The following is a 21,172-nucleotide window of genomic DNA, read 5'->3' on the forward strand; positions in this document are numbered from 1 at the left end:
CTGTGTGTGTGTGTCTGTGTGTATCTCACTGTGTGTGTGTGTGTGTCACTGTGTGTGTCACTGTGTGTGTCACTGTGTGTGTCACTGTGTATGTGTGTGTCTCTGTGTGTGTGTGTATCTCACTGTGTGTGTCACTGTGTGTCTCTCTGTCTGTGTGTGTGTCTCTGTGTGTGTGTGTATCTCACTGTGTGTGTCTCTGTGTGTGTGTCTCACTGTGTGTGTGTCTCACTGTGTGTGTCTCTGTGTGTGTGTGTCACTGTGTATCTCACTGTGTGTGTGTGTCTGTGTGTGTGTGTATCTCACTGTGTGTGTCTCTGTGTGTGTGTGTGTATCTCACTGTGTGTCACTGTGTGTGTGTCTGTGTGTGTCACTGTGTGTGTGTGTCTGTGTGTGTCTCTGTGTGTGTTTGTATCTCACTGTGTGTTTCTCTGTCTGTGTGTGTCTGTGTGTGTGTGTGTATCTCACTGTGTGTGTCTCTGTGTGTGTGTCTCACTGTGTGTGTGTCTCACTGTGTGTGTCTCTGTGTGTGTGTCACTTTGTGTGTCACGGTGTGTGTGTGTCACTGTGTGTCTCTCTGTCTGTGTGTGTCTCTGTATGTGTGTGTCACTGTGTGTGTGTGTCACTGTGTGTGTGTGTCTCTCTGTCTGTGTGTGTGTCACTGTGTGTCTCTCTGTCTGTGTGTGTGTGTGTCACTGTGTGTGTCTCTGTGTGTGTGTATTTCACTGTGTTTCTCTCTGTGTGTGTCTGTGTGTGTGTGTCACTGTGTGTCTCTCTGTCTGTGTGTGTGTATCTCACTGTGTGTATCTCTGTGTGTGTGTGTGTGTCACTGTGTCTGTGTGTGTATACCTCACCGTGTGTGTGTGTGTGTGTCACTTTGTGTGTGTGTGTATCTCACTGTGTGTGTGTCTCTGTGTATGTGTGTATCTCACTGTGTGTGTCTGTGTGTGTGTGTGTCACGGTGTGTCTCTCTGTCTGTGTGTGTCTCTCTGTCTGTGTGTGTGTCTGTGTGTGTGTATCTCTGTGTGTGTGTGTGTCACTGTGTCTGTGTGTGTATACCTCACTGTGTGTGTCTCTCTGTGTGTGTGTTTGTGTGTGTGTGTATCTCTCTGTGTGTGTATCTCTGTGTGTGTGTGTGTCACTGTGTCTGTGTGTGTGTGTCTCACTGTGTGTGTCTCTGTGTCTGTGTGTGTGTGTGTCACTGTGTCTGTGTGTGTATACCTCACCGTGTGTGTGTGTGTCACTTTGTGTGTGTGTGTATCTCACTGTGTGTGTGTCTTTGTGTGTGTGTGTCACTGTGTGTGTGTGTCACGGTGTGTGTATCTCACTGTGTGTGTGTGTCACTTTGTGTGTGTGTGTATACCTCACTGTGTGTCTGTGTGTGTGTGTGTCACTGTGTGTGTGTGTGTGTGTATCTCACGGTGTGTGTCTCTGTGTGTGTGTGTATCTCACTGTGTGTGTCACTGTGTGTGTCACTGTGTGTGTGTGTGTATCTCACTGTGTGTGTGTCACTGTGTGTGTGTCTGTGTGTGTGTGTCACTGTGTATCTCACTGTGTGTGTCACTGTGTGTGTGTGTATCTCACTGTGTGTGTGTGTGTGTCACTGTGTGTATCTCACTGTGTGTGTCACTGTGTGTATCTCACTGTGTGTGTCACTGTGTGTGTCACTGTGTGTGTGTGTATCTCACTGTGTGTGTGTCACTGTGTGTATCTCACTGTGTGTGTGTATCTCACTGTGTGTGTGTATCTCACTGTGTGTGTCTCTGTGTGTGTGTGTCACTGTGTGTGTCTCTGTGTGTGTGTCACTGTGTGTGTCTCTGTGTGTGTGTATCTCACTGTGTGTGTGTATCTCACTGTGTGTGTGTATCTCACTGTGTGTGTCTCTGTGTGTTTGTGTGTGTGTGTCACTTTGTGTGTCTCTGTGTGTGTGTGTCACTGTGTGTGTCACTGTGTGTGTGTGTGTGTCTGTGTGTGTGTGTATCTCACTGTGTGTGTATGTCTCTGTGTATCTCACTGTGTGTGTGTCACTGTGTGTGTGTGTCACTTTGTGTGTGTCTGTGTGTGTGTGTGTCTGTGTGTGTCACTGTGTGTGTATCTCACTGTGTGTGTGTCACTGTGTGTGTGTCTGTGTGTGTCTGTGTATCTCACTGTGTGTGTGTCACTGTGTGTGTCTCTATGTGTCTGTGTATCTCACTGTGTGTGTGTCACTGTGTGTGTGTATCTCACTGTGTGTGTCACTGTGTGTGTGTCACTGTGTGTGTGTGTGTGCCACTGTGTGTGTGTCACTGTGTGTGTCTGGGTGTGTGTGTGTGTGTATCTCACTGTGTGTGTGTGTATCTCACTGTGTGTGTGTCACGGTGTGTGTGTGTGTGTATCACTCTGTGTGTGTGTGTCTGTGTGTGTGTCACTGTGTGTGTATCTCACTGTGTGTATCTCACGGTGTGTGTCACTGTGTGTGTGTGTGTGTCTGTGTGTGTATCTCACTGTGTGTGTCTCACTGTGTGTGTGTCACTGTGTCTGTGTGTATCTCACTGTGTGTGTCACTGTGTGTGTGTGTCACTGTGTGTGTGTGTATCTCACTGTGTGTGTCACTGTGTGTGTGTGTCACTGTGTGTGTGTGTATCTCACTGTGTGTGTCACTGTGTGTGTGTGTCACTGTGTGTGTGTGTATCTCACTGTGTGTGTCACTGTGTGTGTGTGTCACTGTGTGTGTGTGTATCTCACTGTGTGTGTGTGTCACTGTGTGTGTGTGTCACTGTGTATCTCACTGTGTGTGTCACTGTGTGTGTGTCACTGTGTGTGTGTCACTGTGTGTGTGTCACTGTGTGTGTGTCACTGTGTGTGTCTCACTGTGTGTGTGTGTGTCACTGTGTGTGTGTGTCACTGTGTGTGTGTCACTGTGTCTGTGTGTGTGTCACTGTGTGTGTGTCACTGTGTGTGTGTCACTGTGTGTGTGTGTGTGTCACTGTGTGTGTGTCACTGTGTGTGTGTCACTGTGTGTGTGTCACTGTGTGTGTGTCACTGTGTTTGTGTCTGTGTGTGTGTGTCACTGTGTGTGTGTCACTGTGTGTGTGTCACTGTGTGTGTGTGTGTCACTGTGTGTGTGTCACTGTGTGTGTGTCACTGTGTGTGTGTCACTGTGTGTGTGTCACTGTGTGTGTGTCACTGTGTGTGTATCACTGTGTGTATCTCACTGTGTGTGTGTCACTGTGTGTGTGTGTCACTGTTTATCTCACTGTGTGTGTGTCACTGTGTGTGTGTGTGTCACTGTGTGTATCTCACTGTGTGTGTGTCACTGTGTGTGTGTCACTGTGTGTGTATCACTGTGTGTATCTCACTGTGTGTGTGTCACTGTGTGTGTGTGTCACTGTTTATCTCACTGTGTGTGTGTCACTGTGTGTGTGAGTGTCACTGTGTGTATCTCACTGTGTGTGTGTCACTGTGTGTGTGTCACTGTGTGTGTTCCACTGTGTGTATCTCACTGTGTGTGTGTCACTGTGTGTGTGTCACTGTGTGTGTGTCACTGTGTGTGTATCACTGTGTGTATCTCACTGTGTGTGTATCTCACTGTGTGTGTCTGTGTGTGTGTCACTGTGTGTATCTCACTGTGTGTGTGTCTGTGTGTGTATCTCACTGTGTATCTCACTGTGTGTATCTCACTGTGTGTGTGTCACTGTGTGTGTGTCACTGTGTGTGTATCACTGTGTGTATCTCACTGTGTGTGTGTCACTGTGTGTGTGTGTCACTGTTTATCTCACTGTGTGTGTGTCACTGTGTGTGTGAGTGTCACTGTGTGTATCTCACTGTGTGTGTGTCACTGTGTGTGTGTCACTGTGTGTGTGCCACTGTGTGTATCTCACTGTGTGTGTGTCACTGTGTGTGTGTCACTGTGTGTGTGTCACTGTGTGTGTATCACTGTGTGTATCTCACTGTGTGTGTATCTCACTGTGTGTGTCTGTGTGTGTGTCACTGTGTGTATCTCACTGTGTGTGTGTCTGTGTGTGTATCTCACTGTGTATCTCACTGTGTGTATCTCACTGTATCTCACTGTGTGTGTCTGTGTGTGTGTCACTGTGTGTATCTCACTGTGTGTGTGTCTGTGTGTGTATCTCACTGTGTGTATCTCACTGTATCTCACTGTGTGTGTATCTCACTGTGTGTGTGTGCAGGTTGATCCGCATAGCCCCCATGTACTACGACCTGTATGTGTGTCACTGTGTGTGTATCTCACTGTGTGTGTCACTGTGTGTGTCACTGTGTGTGTGTGTCACTGTGTGTGTGTATCTCACTGTGTGTGTGTGTGTCACTGTGTGTGTGTCACTGTGTGTATCTCACTGTGTGTGTGTCTGTGTGTGTATCTCACTGTGTGTGTGTATCTCACTGTGTGTCTCACTGTGTATCTCACTCTGTGTGTATCTCACTGTGTGTGTGTGCAGGTTGATCCGCATAGCCCCCATGTACTACGACCTGTATGTGTGTCACTGTGTGTGTGTGTGTCACTGTGTCTGTGTGTGTATACCTCACTGTGTGTGTATCTCACTGTGTGTGTCTGTGTGTATCTCACTGTGTGTGTGTGTGCAGGTTGATCCGCATAGCCCCCATGTACTACGACCTGTATGTGTGTCACTGTGTGTGTGTGTGTCACTGTGTGTGTCACTGTGTGTGTGTATCTCACTGTGTGTGTGTATCTCACTGTGTGTGTGTCACTGTGTGTGTGTGTATCTCACTGTGTGTGTCACTGTGTGTGTCACTGTGTGTGTGTGTCACTGTGTGTGTGTATCTCACTGTGTGTGTGTGTGTGTGTCACTGTGTGTGTCACTGTGTGTGTGTATCTCACTGTATGTGTGTCACTGTGTGTGTATCTCACTGTATCTCACTGTGTGTGTATCTCACTGTGTGTGTGTCTGTGTGTGTATCTCACTGTGTATCTCACTGTGTGTGTATCTCACTGTGTGTATCTCACTGTGTGTGTATCTCACTGTGTGTGTGTGTGCAGGTTGATCCGCATAGCCCCCATGTACTACGACCTGTATGTGTGTCACTGTGTGTGTATCTCACTGTGTGTGTCACTGTGTGTGTCACTGTGTGTGTGTGTCACTGTGTGTGTGTGTATCTCACTGTGTGTGTCACTGTGTGTGTCACTGTGTGTATCTCACTGTGTGTGTGTCTGTGTGTGTATCTCACTGTGTGTGTGTATCTCACTGTGTGTATCTCACTGTGTATCTCACTGTGTGTGTATCTCACTGTGTGTGTGTGCAGGTTGATCCGCATAGCCCCCATGTACTACGACCTGTATGTGTGTCACTGTGTGTGTGTGTGTGTCACTGTGTCTGTGTGTGTATACCTCACTGTGTGTGTATCTCACTGTGTGTGTCTGTGTGTATCTCACTGTGTGTGTGTGTGCAGGTTGATCCGCATAGCCCCCATGTACTACGACCTGTATGTGTGTCACTGTGTGTGTGTGTGTGTCACTGTGTCTGTGTGTGTATACCTCACTGTGTGTGTATCTCACTGTGTGTGTCTGTGTGTATCTCACTGTGTGTGTGTGTGCAGGTTGATCCGCATAGCCCCCATGTACTACGACCTGTATGTGTGTCACTGTGTGTGTATCTCACTGTGTGTGTCACTGTGTGTGTCACTGTGTGTGTATCTCACTGTGTGTGTCTGTGTGTATCTCACTGTGTGTGTGTGCAGGTTGATCCGCATAGCCCCCATGTACTACGACCTGTATGTGTGTCACTGTGTGTGTGTATCTCACTGTGTATCTCACTGTGTGTATCTCACTGTGTGTGTATCTCACTGTGTGTGTGTATCTCACTGTGTATCTCACTGTGTGTATCTCACTGTGTGTGTATCTCACTGTGTGTGTGTGTGCAGGTTGATCCGCATAGCCCCCATGTACTACGACCTGTATGTGTGTCACTGTGTGTGTGTCACTGTGTGTGTCACTGTGTGTGTGTATCTCACTGTGTGTGTGTGCAGGTTGATCCGCATAGCCCCCATGTACTACGACCTGTATGTGTGTCACTGTGTGTGTGTGTGTCACTGTGTCTGTGTGTGTATACCTCACTGTGTGTGTATCTCACTGTGTGTATCTCACTGTGTGTGTATCTCACTGTGTGTGTGTGTGCAGGTTGATCCGCATAGCCCCCATGTACTACGACCTGTATGTGTGTCACTGTGTGTGTGTGTGTCACTGTGTCTGTGTGTGTATACCTCACTGTGTGTGTATCTCACTGTGTGTGTCTGTGTGTATCTCACTGTGTGTGTGTGTGCAGGTTGATCCGCATAGCCCCCATGTACTACGACCTGTATGTGTGTCACTGTGTGTGTGTCTGTGTGTATCTCACTGTGTGTGTGTGTGCAGGTTGATCCGCATAGCCCCCATGTACTACGACCTGTATGTGTGTCACTGTGTGTGTGTGTGTCACTGTGTCTGTGTGTGTATACCTCACTGTGTGTGTATCTCACTGTGTGTGTCTGTGTGTATCTCACTGTGTGTGTGTGTGCAGGTTGATCCGCATAGCCCCCATGTACTACGACCTGTATGTGTGTCACTGTGTGTGTGTGTGTGTATCTCACTGTGTGTGTGTGTGCAGGTTGATCCGCATAGCCCCCATGTACTACGACCTGTATGTGTGTCACTGTGTGTGTATCTCACTGTGTGTGTCACTGTGTGTGTCACTGTGTGTGTGTGTCACTGTGTGTGTGTATCTCACTGTGTGTGTGTGTGTGTCACTGTGTGTGTCACTGTGTGTGTGTATCTCACTGTGTGTGTATACCTCACTGTGTGTGTATCTCACTGTGTGTGTCTGTGTGTATCTCACTGTGTGTGTGTGTGCAGGTTGATCCGCATAGCCCCCATGTACTACGACCTGAGCAACTTCCCCCAGTGTGAAGCTCGCCGCCAACTTGAGAGGATCGCCGGCAAGCTGGAGAGCAAAGAGTACAGCCAGTACTGATCACAGAGACACACAGAGAGACAGAGAGACAGAGAGACAGGGGAGAGAGACACAGAGACAGGGGAGAGACAGCGGAGAGAGAGACACACAGAGAGAGCAAAGAGTACAGCCAGTACTGATCACAGAGACACAGGGGAGAGACAGAGAGACAGGGGAGAGAGACAGAGACACACAGAGAGACGGAGAGACAGGGGAGAGAGACACAGAGACAGGGGAGAGACAGGGGAGAGAGAGACACACAGAGAGAGCAAAGAGTACAGCCAGTACTGATCACAGAGACACAGGGGAGAGAGACAGAGACACACAGAGAGACAGAGAGACAGGGGAGAGACAGCGGAGAGAGAGACACACAGAGAGAGCAAAGAGTACAGCCAGTACTGATCACAGAGAGACAGGGGAGAGAGACAGAGACACACAGAGAGACAGAGAGACAGGGGAGAGACAGGGGAGAGAGAGACACAGAGAGAGAGCAAAGAGTACAGCCAGTACTGATCACAGAGACACACAGAGAGACAGAGAGACAGGGGAGAGAGACACAGAGACAGGGGAGAGACAGGGGAGAGAGACACACAGAGAGAGCAAAGAGTACAGCCAGTACTGATCACAGAGAGACAGGGGAGAGAGACAGAGACACACAGAGAGACAGAGAGACAGGGGAGAGACAGCGGAGAGACAGCGGAGAGAGAGACACACAGAGAGAGCAAAGAGTACAGCCAGTACTGATCACAGAGAGACAGGGGAGAGAGACAGAGAGACAGGGGAGAGAGACAGAGACACACAGAGAGACGGAGAGACAGGGGAGAGACAGCGGAGAGAGAGACACAGAGAGAGAGCAAAGAGTACAGCCAGTACTGATCACAGAGAGACAGGGGAGAGAGACAGAGACACACAGAGAGACGGAGAGACAGGGGAGAGACAGGGGAGAGACAGCGGAGAGAGAGAGACACAGAGAGAGAGCAAAGAGTACAGCCAGTACTGAACACAGAGAGACAGGGGAGAGAGACAGAGAGACAGGGGAGAGAGACACAGAGACAGGGGAGAGAGACAGAGACACACAGAGAGACAGAGAGACAGGGGAGAGACAGGGGAGAGACAGCGGAGAGAGAGACACACAGAGAGAGCAAAGAGTACAGCCAGTACTGATCACAGAGAGACAGAGAGACACAGAGACAGGGGAGAGAGACACAGAGACAGGGGAGAGACAGGGGAGAGAGAGACACAGAGAGAGAGCAAAGAGTACAGCCAGTACTGATCACAGAGAGACACAGAGAGACAGAGAGACAGGGGAGAGAGACACAGAGACAGGGGAGAGAGACAGAGAGAGAGAGCAAAGAGTACAGCCAGTACTGATCACAGAGAGACAGAGAGACACAGAGACAGGGGAGAGAGACACAGAGACAGGGGAGAGACAGGGGAGAGACAGGGGAGAGAGAGACACACAGAGAGAGAGCAAAGAGTACAGCCAGTACTGATCACAGAGAGACAGGGGAGAGAGACAGAGACACACAGAGAGACAGGGGAGAGACAGGGGAGAGACAGGGGAGAGAGAGCAAAGAGTACAGCCAGTACTGATCACAGAGAGACAGAGAGACACAGAGACAGGGGAGAGAGACACAGAGACAGGGGAGAGACAGGGGAGAGACAGGGGAGAGAGAGACACACAGAGAGAGAGCAAAGAGTACAGCCAGTACTGATCACAGAGAGACAGGGGAGAGAGACAGAGACACACAGAGAGACAGGGGAGAGACAGGGGAGAGACAGGGGAGAGACAGCGGAGAGAGAGACACACAGAGAGAGCAAAGAGTACAGCCAGTACTGATCACAGAGACACAGGGGAGAGAGACAGAGACACACAGAGAGACACAGAGACAGGGGAGAGACAGGGGAGAGAGAGACACAGAGAGAGAGCAAAGAGTACAGCCAGTACTGATCACAGAGAGACAGGGGAGAGAGACAGAGACACACAGAGAGACAGAGAGACAGGGGAGAGACAGGGGAGAGAGAGACACACAGAGAGAGAGAGCAAAGAGTACAGCCAGTACTGATCACAGAGAGACAGGGGAGAGAGACAGAGACACACAGAGAGACAGAGAGACAGGGGAGAGACAGCGGAGAGACAGCGGAGAGAGAGACACACAGAGAGAGCAAAGAGTACAGCCAGTACTGATCACAGAGACACACAGAGAGACAGAGAGACAGGGGAGAGTGACACAGAGACAGGGGAGAGACAGCGGAGAGAGAGACACACAGAGAGAGCAAAGAGTACAGCCAGTACTGATCACAGAGACACACAGAGAGACAGAGAGACAGGGGAGAGTGACACAGAGACAGGGGAGAGACAGGGGAGAGAGAGACACAGAGAGAGAGCAAAGAGTACAGCCAGTACTGATCACAGAGAGACAGGGGAGAGAGACAGAGACACACAGAGAGACAGAGACAGGGGAGAGACAGCGGAGAGACAGCGGAGAGAGAGACACACAGAGAGAGCAAAGAGTACAGCCAGTACTGATCACAGAGACACACAGAGAGACAGAGAGACAGGGGAGAGAGACACAGAGACAGGGGAGAGACAGGGGAGAGACACAGAGAGAGAGCAAAGAGTACAGCCAGTACTGATCACAGAGAGACAGAGAGACACAGAGACAGGGGAGAGAGACACAGAGACAGGGGAGAGACAGGGGAGAGAGAGCAAAGAGTACAGCCAGTACTGATCACAGAGAGACAGGGGAGAGAGACAGAGACACACAGAGAAACAGAGAGACAGGGGAGAGACAGGGGAGAGAGAGACACACAGAGAGAGAGCAAAGAGTACAGCCAGTACTGAACACAGAGACACAGAGAGACAGGGGAGAGACAGGGGAGAGACAGGGGAGAGACAGGGGAGAGACAGGGGAGAGACAGGGGAGAGAGAGAGACACACAGAGAGAGCAAAGAGTACAGCCAGTACTGAACACAGAGACACACAGAGAGACAGAGAGACAGGGGAGAGAGACACAGAGACAGGGGAGAGACAGGGGAGAGACAGGGGAGAGAGAGAGACACAGAGAGAGCAAAGAGTACAGCCAGTACTGAACACAGAGACACAGAGACACAGAGAGACAGGGGAGAGAGACACAGTGAGAGACAGGGGAGAGAGAGCAATGAGTACAGCCAGTACTGAACACAGAGAGACAGAGAGAGACAGAGACAGGGGAGAGAGACACAGGGGAGAGAGAGACACACAGAGACACAGAGACACAGGGGAGAGAGAGACAGAGATACAGGGGAGAGAGAGCAATGAGTACAGCCAGTACTGAACACAGAGAGACAGAGAGAGACAGAGACAGGGGAGAGAGACACAGGGGGAAACACACAGAGAGACAGGGGAGAGACAGGGGAGAGACACAGAGACAGGGGAGAGACAGAGAGAGCAAAGAGTACAGCCAGTACTGAACACAGACACAGGGGGAGACACACAGAGAGACAGGGGAGAAACAGAGACACACAGAGAGAGACAGAGACACAGGGGAGAGACAGACAGAGAGAGCAAAGAGTACAGCCAGTACTAAACACAGAGACACACAGAGAGACAGGGGAGAGAGACAGAGACACAGAGAGAGACAGGGGAGAGAGACACAGAGAGAGACAGGGGAGAGACAGAGACACAGGGGAGAGACAGAGAGAGACAGGGGAGAGAGAGCAAAGAGTACAGCCAGTACTAAACACAGACAGAGAGAGACAGAGACACAGAGACACAGGGGAGAGACAGGGGAGAGAGAGACACACAGAGACACAGAGAGACAGGGGAGAGAGAGACACACAGACACAGAGAGACAGGGGAGAGAGAGACACATAGAGACACAGAGAGACAGGGGAGAGAGAGACACACAGAGACACAGAGAGACAGGGGAGAGAGAGACACACAGAGACACAGAGAGACAGGGGAGAGAGAGACACACAGAGACACAGAGAGACAGGGGAGAGAGAGAGACACACAGAGACACAGAGAGACAGGGGAGAGAGAGACACACAGAGACACAGAGAGACAGGGGAGAGAGAGACACACAGAGACACAGAGAGACAGGGAGAGAGAGACACAGGGGAGAGACACACAGAGACAGGGGAGACAGAGACACACAGAGAGAGAGACACACAGAGAGAGCAAAGAGTACAGCCAGTACTGAACACAGAGACACACAGAGAGACACACAGAGACAGAGAGAGAGAGAGACACACACAGAGAGACACACAGAGACAGAGAGACACAGAGACAGGGGAGAGAGACAGACAGAGACACACAGACAAAAAGAAACACAGACAGATACAGAGAGAGACACAGCGACAGAGAGACACAGATAGACAGACAGAGAGACACAGAGACAGCGGAGAGACAGGAGAGAGACTCCCAGTACTGAGAGCCAGAGAGAGGAGTACAGTGCTATACAACTAGTCCCTTTGAACTGTCACTCACTCAGACACTCACTCAGACACTCACTCAGACACTCAGTCACTCACTCAGACACTCACTCAGTCACTCACTCAGACACTCAGTCACTCACTCAGACACTCACTCAGACACTCACTCAGACACTCACTCACTCAGACACTCACTCAGACACTCACTCACTCAGACACTCACTCAGACACTCACTCAGACACTCACTACTCAGACACTCACTCAGGCACTCACACTCAGACACTCACTCAGACACTCACTCAGACACTCGCTCACTCAGACACTCACTCAGACACTCAGACATTCACTCACTCAGACACTCACACAGACACTCACTCAGACACTCACTCAGGCACTCACACTCAGACACTCACTCAGACACTCACTCAGACACTCACTCACTCTCTCACCCTCTCTCTCACTCAGACACTCACTCACTCAGACACTCACTCACTCACTGAGACACTCAGACACTCACTCAGACACTCAGACACTCGCTCACTCAGACACTCACTCAGACACTCAGACATTCACTCACTCAGACACTCACTCAGACACTCACTGAGACACTCACTGAGACACTCACTGAGACACTCACTGAGACACTCAGACACTCGCTCACTCAGACACTCACTCAGACACTCAGACATTCACTCACTCAGACACTCAGACACTCACTCAGACACTCACTCAGACACTCACTCAGACATTCACTCACTCAGACACTCACTCAGACACTCACTAAGACACTCACTCAGACACTCAGACACTCACACAGACACTCACTCAGACACTCAGACACTCACTCAGACACTCACTCAGACACTCACTCAGACACTCACTCAGACACTCACTCAGACACTCAGACACGACACTCACTCAGACACTCACTCAGACACTCAGACACTCACTCAGACACTCAGACACTCACTCAGACACTCACTCAGACACTCAGACACTCGCTCACTCAGACACTCACTCAGACACTCACTCAGACACTCACTCAGACACTCACTCAGACACTCAGACACTCACTCAGACACTCAGACACTCACTCAGACACTCAGACACTCACTCAGACACTCAGACACTCACTCAGACACTCACTCAGACACTCAGACACTCGCTCACTCAGACACTCACTCAGACACTCACTCAGACACTCACTCAGACACTCACTCACTCTCTCACCCTCTCTCACTCCCCTCTCTCCCCCCTCTCATCGCGTTATGGAGGTGGGTCCTGTCACGTGACCCCGGGGTCACGTGGTCACCGCGGTGAGCTTGTTGTGGTGAGTGTTGTGGTGAGCTTGTTGTGGTGAGCTTGTTGTGGTGAGTGTTGTGGTGAGTTGTGGTGAGGAGTCGGTGACCCCGTGACCTCAGGTTGTGGTCAGAGGTCAGGCCACGTGTGTTGGGGTTAGGGGTCATGGGTTAGGGGTTAGGGGTCATGGGTTAAGGGTTAGGGGTCATGGGTTAGGGATTGATAAACGTCGTTTTTTTTTACTCCTCTATGCCCCGCCTCCTTCATCCCCCCCACCCACCCACCCACCCACCCACCCACCCACTCACCCACCCACCCACCCACTCACCCACCCACTCACTCACTCACCCACCCACTCACCCACCCACTCACCCACCCACCCACTCACCCACCCACCCACCCACTCACCCACCCACTCACTCACTCACTCACCCACCCACTCACTCACCCACCCACTCACTCACTCACTCACCCACCCACTCACTCACCCACCCACCCACTCACTCACTCACCCACCCACTCACTCACTCACCCACCCACTCACTCACTCACCCACCCACCCACCCACTCACCCACCCACTCACTCACTCACTCACCCACCCACCCACTCACTCACTCACCCACCCACTCACTCACCCACCCACCCACCCACTCACTCACTCACCCACCCACTCACTCACTCACCCACTCACCCACCCACCCACTCACCCACCCACTCACTCATCCACTCACCCACTCACCCACCCACCCACTCACCCACTCACCCACCCACCCACTCACCCACCCACTCACCCACTCACCCACCCACTCACCCACCCATCCACTCACCCACCCACTCACCCACCCACCCACTCACTCACTCACCCACCCACTCACTCACCCACCCATCCACTCACCCACCCACCCACTCACCCACCCACCCACTCACCCACCCACCCACTCACTCACTCACCCACTCACTCACCCACTCACTCACTCACCCACCCACCCACTCACTCACCCACCCACTCACTCACCCACTCACCCACCCACTCACCCACCCACTCACCCACCCACTTACACACCCACCCACTCACCCACCCACTCACCCACCCACTTACACACCCACCCACTCACCCACCCACTCAACCACTCACTCACCACTCACTCATTCAACCACTCACCCACTCAACCACTCACTCACCCACCCACCCACCCACTCACCCACTCACTCACCCACTCACCCACTCACTCACCCACTCACTCACTCACCCACCCACCCACTCACTCACCCACCCACTCACTCACCCACTCACCCACCCACTCACCCACCCACTCACCCACCCACTCACCCACCCACTCACCCACCCACATACACACCCACTCAACCACTCACCACTCACTCATTCAACCACTCAACCACTCACTCACCCACCCACTCACCCACTCAACCACTCGCTCACCCACTCTTTCACCCACTCAACTACCCACTCACCCACTCACTCACTCACCCACTCACCCACCCACTCATTCACCCACTCAACCACCCACCCACTCACCCACCCACTCACCCACCCACCCACCCACTCACCCACTCAACCACCCACCCACTCACCCACCCACCCACTCACCCACCCACTCATTCACCCACCCACCCCTCCCACCCCTCCCCTCCCCCATTCAATAATAAACGTGACCACGCCCCATCCCGTCTCGCGTCCTCATTGGCTACTTGGTACACAGCTGAAGGTGAAGCTCCCCCAGGTAGCCTCTAGCAGGGCTGTAGGGGCAAGTGCTGTCACACAGATAAAGCTCCCCCAGGTAGCCTCTAGCAGGGCTGTAGGGGCAAGTGCTGAGACACAGACAAAGCTCCCCCAGGTAGCCTCTAGCATGGCAGTAGGGGCAAGTGCTGTTACACAGACAGACAAAGCTCCCCCGGGTAGCCTCTAGCAGGGATGTAGGGGCAAGTGCTGAGACACAGACAAAGCTCCCCCAGGTAGCCTCTAGCAGGGCTGTAGGGGCAAGTGCTGTTGCACACACAGACAAAGCTCCCCCAGGTAGCCTCTGACACAGTCACACACAGAGAAACAGACACATAGACACAGACACACAGTCACACAGACACATACATAGACACAGTCACACACACAGACACACAAAGACAGTCACACAGTCACATACAACAACAACAACCGCCATTCGCCACTAAGTGGCGGTGACGTCACCACGACACTTGTGCCAGGCTATGTGCACCCTGAGGCCACGTGAAGTGTCGAACGCCCGCTGGCAGGAGGTCACGGGGCAGACCCAGCAGGTGCCACGGGTCGACTGACTGAGATGACTGGCTGATGCACCACCTGTGCCCCCTACTGTGCCAACCTGCTGTGCTTTAGCCACCCGGCGCTCCGCTCGCTGTTGTGAGCGTCGCTCCTCCGCCCTCCGTTGTTGTTGGAGGGCGACTGCCTCCAACTGCCCAGTAGCATCCTTCACGAGCCTCCTCCACAGAGGCCGATCTTGACACCGCTGGTACCAGTCATCGGCAAGTCCACTCAGCTCCACGTCCTCCTGTACCACATCACTCCATCTCTTCTCTAGCCCGTGCCGCGCCCGCTTAGCCCCCTCAATCCGGCCAAACAAAAGCTGTTTCGGCATGCGGTGGCTGGGCATGCGGGCTACATGACCCAGCCATCGCAGCCTTGCCTGCCGGAGGAGCTCACCGATGGGACCCTGCCCAGATCTTTCAAGGATTTGTGAGCTCCTCACACAATCCAGTCTGGTTAAACCCAGGATGGATCGTAGGCAGGCCAGCCTAAATGTTTCTAACCGGCGAAGATGTTCCATTAGGGGGGTCCACGTTTCGCAAGCGTAGAAAAGGGAGGGAATGACCGTGGCCGAGAAGACCTGAAGCTTAGTGCGGAGCGACAGACCAGGTAGCTTCCACACAGCGTTACGCAACCGATGAAAAGATATTGCCGCTCGACTGATTCGGAGTGAGACCTCTGCTGTTAAACTGGAGCCAGTCATAAGCACACTGCCCAGGTATGGGAAACTCTCCACTCTCTCCACAACTGCCCCATCACCGATTGGGAGTTGTGGGGGTGGAGTGTCCGATGGTACAAAATACCCAGGCAGGTGCTTAGTTTTGGTGGGGCTGATGGTAAGGCCCCACCTCTTAGTGGCACGCTCCAGTCTCAGCAGCAGCGTCTCCAACTCCTCCTCTGACTGAGCAGCTATTACCAAGTCATCAGCATACATAACGTGGTTGAGCAATAGGGAGCCATCCCTTGACCGCACCCAGGCATCGATTAGCCTCCCATTATATCTGTACCATATGGAGATTCCCCCGGTACAGCTATTGAAGGCTTCACGAACTACGTGGTCAAAATAGATGTTAAATAATGTGGGAGCCAGAGGACATCCCTGTCGAACCCCAAGGTGTACAGGGAATGGCTCTGACTCCCGGCCACGTAGTTTTACCCGGGCCCGCTCACCATCATGAAGGTCCTTAATGATCGTGAGCAGAGGGTCAGGTACTCCAAAAGCACGAAGAACGACCCAGAGCCCAGGCCTACTGATGGTATCATAGGCCTTGACCAGGTCAATAAAGCAGAGATGTAGGTCTTGTTGGAATTCCCTACACCTCTGCTGTAGCAGACGGACAGAAAATATGGCATCTGTGCAGGACCGCCCTTTCCTGAAACCGCATTGGGGCTCCGCAAGCCTCTCCTCAGCGTGTCTGGCAAGGCGATGCTGAATAATCCTTGCCAGGACCTTTCCCGGCACACTGAGGAGTGAGATGCCCCTGTAGTTGTTACAGTCTGTGCGGTCCCCCTTCTTAAAAAGGGGGACCACCAGGGCATCCTTCCAATCCTGCGGAACCCGTCCAGTGGTCCAGACTGTTGTTATGATGTCATATAGGGCAGTCTGTGCACAAACGCCACCCTCCCTCAGCATTTCGCTTGGGAGATCATCTCTGCCCGCTGCCTTTCCTGGTCTCAGACTCCGGATCGCCTTCAATACTTCCTCAGCAGATGGCACCTCAGCCAGCCACTCACAGGGGGTGACTTCATCCAATATTTGAGGCACCGCAGCCTCAGCAGGGTCATCCTCACTTTGTGCCACGATGTTTTCCTGGCTGAGGGATTTTCCCTCCCCCAGGATCTCACAGAAATGCTCAGCAAATCTGCGAACCTGTTCCTGGGGGTCGGAAATTGGATCACCGTTTTTTCCCCTAATGATGGTAATAGGTGTGGCACTGCAGGTTACTTTTTTGATGGAGTTAAATAGAGATTTGTGATCACGGGCCACTGAGGCAGACTCCATCTCCTCAGCAACCCGCGACCACCACCCATCCTTGCAGCGCCTCACGGCTCTCCGAACCTCCGAGCGAAGGCTGCGGTAAGCCTCCTCATTCTCTGACGTGGGATTCTGTAGCCGATGACAGTGGGCCTGTCGCTTTTTCTCAACCATCGTGAACAACTCCTCTGTCATCCAGGGTGTCTGGGGAGGTCTGGACCGCGTACCCAAAGCAGCCATTGCAGCTGCATGAGTCACAGTCCTAAACCTCGCCCATTTACCCTCGACATCAGGAGGAGTCGGGGACGATGCCAATCCCAGCCGCAAGCGATGATGAAATTCTCGCTTGCAACTTTCATCAGATAACTGAGACCAGGCCACTTTAGGTTGGAATGGGGTCCTGGGTGTACACCCACCACCGGAGTGGAAGAATGGCAGGCGCATCTTACAGATGACTAGTCGATGGTCAGAGGGCAGATCAGCTCCACGGTAGGTCCTGGTGTCAAGGACATGGGCTCGCATTCGCTGGTCCGTCACTATGTAGTCCAGCAGATGTTCTTGCTTGGACCCGGCATGCATCCATGATGTGTGGATGCGCCGATGCCGGAACAGCGTGTTGGTAATTACAAGCCCATGGGCTGCACAAAAATCTAGCAGCCTCCTACCGTTGTTATTGAGCTGATCTGGCCCATGCCCTCCAATCACTCCAGACCAGGTGCCAGTATCATGACCAACTCGGGCATTGAAGTCACCCAACATGATGACTCTATCCCGAGGGGCCACTTTAGCCAGCACCTGTGACAGGAGGTCATAGAAGGCATCTGACTCATCAGCTTTGCCTGCATCCCTCCACGGATGTTCATCTTCGGTGGGGGCATAAGTAACCACGACCACCATTCCTCGCCTCCGGTTGATGGGAAGGCGAGCCCAAAGTAGCCTGGGGCTTACAGCTTCCCACACCTCACCGCCACGCTCCCACGCCCCCTTCATTCTTTTGTTCAAAAAAAGACCCACACCCTGTTGTTTGGCAGTCTGCTGCCCCGAGTAGAGGACTGTCCACCCCTCATGGTGGCAGGAGCCAGAGCCGGTCCACCGGACCTCCTGAATGCCGCATAGATCCAGGCGGTACCGGTCCAGCTCCCGACAGAGGAGTGGCAGCCTCTCCTCTGCAGTGAGCGTTCGAATATTCCACGTGGCCAACCGTAGTGGCTTTTCGTTGTTTCTGGAGTAGCCCCGAGGGTAGGTATTCAATCTCCAGGCTCCGCCAATTGGGGTTTGGCCAGGAGACGTCATAGACGCCTGGCCCCCCGGGGCCTCTGGCACAAGCTTAATTGTTACATATTTCAGTTTAATTCGTAGTTTCGTGGTAATTAATTGAAGGTGGAGGGGTTACCAGCCCCTCGCACCCGTCCAGAGCCCCCGTTTAGCCCCTGTGGTGGACACATATGCCATGAGGGGAGGAGCCAATCAAAATTGGATCTCCCCCCACAGCGCTGTCCACGACAGAGTTGCCCGTCCGGCACCGCGAGGAGGTAGGGGGTTGTTTTGCCGGACACACACAGACACACACAGTCACATACATAGACACACACAGTCACAGACATAGACACAAGTCACACAGACACACAGTCACATACATAGACGCACACAGTCACACACACTGACACACAGTCACACAGTCACACACACAGTCACACACATAGACACAGACACACAGTCACACAGACACGGACAGACACACACAGTCACACAGACACACATAGACACACACAGTCACAGAACAACCGCCATTCGCCACTAAGTGGCGGTGACGTCACCACGACGCTTGTGCCAGGCCATGTGCACCTTGAGGCCACGTGAAGTGTCGAACGCCCGCTGGCAGGAGGTCACGGGGCAGACCCAGCAGGTGCCACGGGTCGACTGACTGAGATGACTGGCTGATGCACCACCTGTGCCCCCTACTGTGCCAACCTGCTGTGCTTTAGCCACCCGGCGCTCCGCTCGCTGTTGTGAGCGTCGCTCCTCCGCCCTCCGTTGTTGTTGGAGGGCGACTGCCTCCAACTGCCCAGTAGCAGCGTCCTTCACAAGCCTCCTCCACAGAGGCCGATCTTGACACCGCTGGTACCAGTCATCGGCAAGTCCACTCAGCTCCACGTCCTCCTGTACCACATCACTCCATCTCTTCTCCAGCCCGTGCCGCGCCCGCTTAGCCCCCTCAATCCGGCCAAACAAAAGCTGTTTCGGCATGCGGTGGCTGGGCATGCGGGCTACATGACCCAGCCATCGCAGCCTTCCTCGCCGGAGGAGCTCACCAATGGGACCTTGCCCAGATCTTTCGAAGATTTGTAAGCTCCTCACCGAAAAAACTAAGAATACAATCCAGCTTGGTTAAACCCAGGATGGATCGTAGGCAGGCCAGGCTAAATGTTTCTAACCGGCGAAGATGTTCCATTAGGGGGGTCCACGTTTCGCAAGCGTAGAGAAGGGAGGGAATGACCGTGGCCGAGAAGACCTGAAGCTTAGTGCGCAGCGACAGACCAGGTAGCTTCCACACAGCGTTACGCAACCGATGAAAAGATATTGCCGCTCGACTGATTCGGAGTGAGACCTCTGCTGTTAAACTGGAGCCAGTCATAAGCACACTGCCCAGGTATGGGAAACTCTCCACTCTCTCCACAACTGCCCCATCACCGATTGGGAGTTGTGGGGGTGGAGTGTCCGATGGTACAAAATACCCAGGCAGGTGCTTGGTTTTGGTGGGGCTGATGGTAAGGCCCCACCTCTTAGTGGCACGCTCCAGTCTCAGCAGCAGCGTCTCCAACTCCTCCTCTGACTGAGCAGCTATTACCAAATCATCAGCATACATAACGTGGTTGAGCAATAGGGAGCCATCCCTTGACCGCACCCGGGCATCGATTAGCCTCCCATTATATCTGTACCATATGAAGATTCCCCCGGTACAGCTATTGAAGGCTTCACTAACTACGTGGTCAAAATAGATGTTAAATAATGTGGGAGCCAGAGGACATCCCTGTCGCACCCCAAGGTGTACAGGGAATGGCTCTGACTCCCAGCCACAGAGTTTTACCCGGGCCCGCTCACCATCGTGAAGGTCCTTAATGATCGTGAGCAGGGGGTCAGGGACTCCGAAAGCACGAAGAACAACCCAGATCCCAGGCCTACTGATGGTATCATAGGCCTTGACCAGGTCAATAAAGCAGAGATGTAGGTCTTGTTGGAATTTCCTACACCTTTGCTGTAGCAAACAGAAAACATGGCATCTGTGCAGGACCGCCCTTTCCTGAAACCGCATTGGGGCTCCGCAAGCCTCTCCTCAGCGAGCCTGGCAAGGCGATGTTGAATAATCCTTGCCAGGACCTTTCCCGGCACACTGAGGAGTGAGATGCCCCTGTAGTTGTTACAGTCTGTGCGGTCCCCCTTCTTAAAGAGGGGGACCACCAGGGCATCCTTCCAATCCTGCGGAACCCGTCCAGTGGTCCAGACTGTTGTTATTATGTCATATAGGGCAGTCTGTGCACAAACGCCACCCTCCCTCAGCATTTCGCTTGGGTGATCATCTCTGCCCGTTGCCTTTCCTGGTCTCAGACTCCGGATCGCCTTCAGTACTTCCTCAACAGATGGCACCTCAGCCAGCCACTCACAGGGGGTGACTTCTTCCAATATTTGAGGCACCGCAGCCTCAGCAGGGTCATCTCCACTTTGTCCCACGATGTTTTCCAGGCTGAGGGATTTCCCCTCCCCCAGGACTTCACAGAAATGCTCAGCAAATCTGCAAACCTGTTCCTGGGAGTCGGAGATTAGATCACCGTTCTTTCCCCTAATGATGGTAATAGGTGTGGCGCTGCAGGTTACTTTTTTGATGGAGTTAAATATATATTTGTGATCGCGGGCCATTGAGGCAGACTCCATCTCCTCAGCAACCCGCGACCACCACCCATTCTTGCAGCGCCTCACGGCTCTCCGAACCTCCGAGCGAAGGCTGCGGTAAGCCTCCTCATTCTCTGACGTGGGATTCTGTAGCCGATGACAGTGGGCCTGTCGCTTTTTCTCAACCATCCTGAACACCTCCTCTGTCAGCCAGGGTCTCTTGGGAGGTCTGGACCGCGTACCCAAAGCAGCCATTGCAGCTGCATGAGTCAGTCCTAAACCTCGCCCATTTCCCCTCGACATCAGGAGTGGGGGACGATGCCAATCCCAGCCGCAAGCGATGATGAAATTCTCG

At 52.8% G+C, this 21,172-nt stretch overlaps 1 protein-coding gene across 1 annotated transcript in view; it reads left to right on the forward strand.

The window, feature by feature from the left end:
- The window catches only part of LOC116958801 (putative pre-mRNA-splicing factor ATP-dependent RNA helicase PRP1), a 105,372-nt gene extending 94,343 nt beyond the window's left edge, over positions 1 to 11,029 (forward strand). The window contains exon 15 of the mRNA XM_076058955.1: positions 6,842 to 11,029. Coding sequence (XP_075915070.1) covers positions 6,842 to 6,959 — 118 coding nt within the window. The 3' untranslated portion in view covers positions 6,960 to 11,029. The remainder of the gene's footprint in view (positions 1 to 6,841) is intronic.
- Positions 11,030 to 21,172: the final 10,143 nt, after the last annotated feature.

The sequence above is a fragment of the Petromyzon marinus genome (assembly GCF_048934315.1).
Source record: "Petromyzon marinus isolate PM22_M1 ecotype Great Lakes invasive population chromosome 83 unlocalized genomic scaffold, UKy_Petmar_22M1.pri1.0 chr83_unloc.1, whole genome shotgun sequence".
Taxonomy (NCBI): Eukaryota; Metazoa; Chordata; class Hyperoartia; order Petromyzontiformes; family Petromyzontidae; genus Petromyzon; species Petromyzon marinus.